Raw genomic sequence first — 1880 nt, 5'->3', positions numbered from 1 at the left:
GGGCCCTCGTGGGGCGGCGGGGGGTGGGGGTCGCCGCCTGGCTGAGCCGGGTGCTTGTGCCCGCAGGTTCCCTGTCGTTGCTTCCAAAGGGAAACCCCACAATGTCCGGAGGCCTCGATGTCCTGCAGATGAAGGAGGAGGATGTCCTCAAATTCCTCGCTGCCGGGACCCACCTGGGAGGCACCAACCTTGACTTCCAGATGGAGCAGTACATCTACAAAAGGAAAAGCGATGGTAAACCCGTAGGATGGGTGGCCCCGGGTGGGCAGCAGGGGTTTTGCGGGCACGGCTGAGGACAGCAGGGGAGTGCTAATGCTTGAGCTCTCCCTAGCAGTTTCTCCGTGGCCTGAAAGGTGCAGGCGTCTTTAGGGACTGAATCGCGTTATGTGGAGAAGTAGGATGAAACGTGGATTTCAGAACTTGGCTAATCGATCACAGCTGGATTTGGGCACTTCTGCTAGTTCTTGGCCATAGTAACAAGATGGTTTTAATATCTCAGTTGTGATTTCTGCTGCTCGTTTGCATTGTTCTGCAATCTGAGCTGTGTCCTCTTAAAGATCGATGCTCATACCAGGCCCTGGTTCGTGTTGATAGGTGCTGGAAGTGTGCTACATTAAAACCATGTGGGAGGATTTTCCTTGGAATAGCTTTCCACTAACTAGAATTTTGGAGTAACCAGAGCCCTGTGACAAGCCTAATGGCAGAAGACTGCTATCCTGTTGTAGGATCTTGCATTTGCTGGTTGCTCTAAAGCCTTTTGTCACCAATAGGTATTTACATCATCAATCTGAAGAGGACCTGGGAAAAGCTCCTCCTGGCAGCCCGTGCCATTGTTGCCATTGAGAACCCAGCTGATGTGAGCGTCATTTCTTCTAGAAATACTGGACAGGTATGGACATTTGTTGGTCACGAGGCCTGTAGTCTTGGGAGCAGGACTCTCTTGCCCTGCATCATTGCCTGTCAGTGGCTGCTTGATGATAAAAGGCAGTAACATGAATTTGGGCTTGAGGAACACTTTGGAAAGCATGTTTCTTGCGTTGCACTTGCAGCTTAGAAGAGATCACTTGAAGTCCACGCCCCATTTCTGTCGTTTCAGGGCATTTGATAACTCGCTTTTCTTTCACATCCTCCTTTGGGTACTTCCTGTTGGATTTCTGGCGTATTAGTAGTCAGCCACCTGGTGCCCCCCTGTCCCCCCAGTAATTCTGTGAGTAATTGGCACTGCTTTTTGGGGACAATAAGCAGCTGATACAGAAGTTTTCAAAGAAATTATTTGTTTCGTTATTGAGCAAGGTATCATAATTAGTATGATTTCATCTCTAGGTTTTTAGCAAAAAAATTCTGTTGTAGAAGGGGTGACACAACCTTTAAATAAAATCTAATTAGCTGCTGAAGTTTATCTTTGAGCTTAGTTTCTTTGGGGTAGTGCAGGTGGTGCCACAAACGTATAGGAAGATGATGAATGACGCGGGGTGGATTTACAAAGGAAAAGCTTGGGTTCCCATGGGCTTGACCTGCACACTGTTAAAGCTTGATGCTGAGGTCAGTTTCTGGCCGATGAGCTCTCAAGTGTCGGAAGTGTGCTACAGCAAACCGGCTGGCAGGGTTTTCGCTAACACCAGGAGAGGAGCTCCCTCTATGAATGGAGTTTGATAGTAGGCCCTGCCACATGCCTGAGAAGTTGAAAGCTTGTTGTGAGTGAGTAAGAACTGCCCACTGCAGTTTTAATGGACGCGGCTACAGTTTGTGTGTATTTACTACTGAGCTTTTCCTGTAGTTCCTGAGTTATGCTACTGGATAGTGATAGTAGAAACAATGGAAGAAAATTGGCTTTACTTTTTTCATAAGCCGTTTGTTTTATTTCCCTCCCCCCCGCCCCC

General features: G+C 48.2%; 1 protein-coding gene and 1 non-coding gene across 2 annotated transcripts in view; both read left to right on the top strand.

Moving 5' to 3' along the window:
• Positions 1 to 17: 17 nt before the first annotated feature.
• LOC104132800 (40S ribosomal protein SA) overlaps positions 18 to 1880 on the top strand; it is a 5289-nt gene continuing 3426 nt past the window's right edge. Inside the window, exons 1-2 of the mRNA XM_035901543.1 lie at positions 18 to 234; positions 771 to 889. Coding sequence (XP_035757436.1) covers positions 102 to 234; positions 771 to 889 — 252 coding nt within the window. The 5' untranslated portion in view covers positions 18 to 101. The remainder of the gene's footprint in view (positions 235 to 770; positions 890 to 1880) is intronic.
• LOC118453039 lies at positions 1514 to 1673 on the top strand. The gene has a single exon (XR_004842927.1). It is a non-coding gene; the product is annotated as a small nucleolar RNA SNORA62/SNORA6 family (small nucleolar RNA).

This window comes from Egretta garzetta, unplaced genomic scaffold, assembly GCF_000687185.1.
Source record: "Egretta garzetta isolate BGI_Z169 unplaced genomic scaffold, ASM68718v1 scaffold409, whole genome shotgun sequence".
Classification (NCBI taxonomy): Eukaryota; Metazoa; Chordata; class Aves; order Pelecaniformes; family Ardeidae; genus Egretta; species Egretta garzetta.
This window is presented reverse-complemented; position numbering and strand designations above follow the sequence as displayed.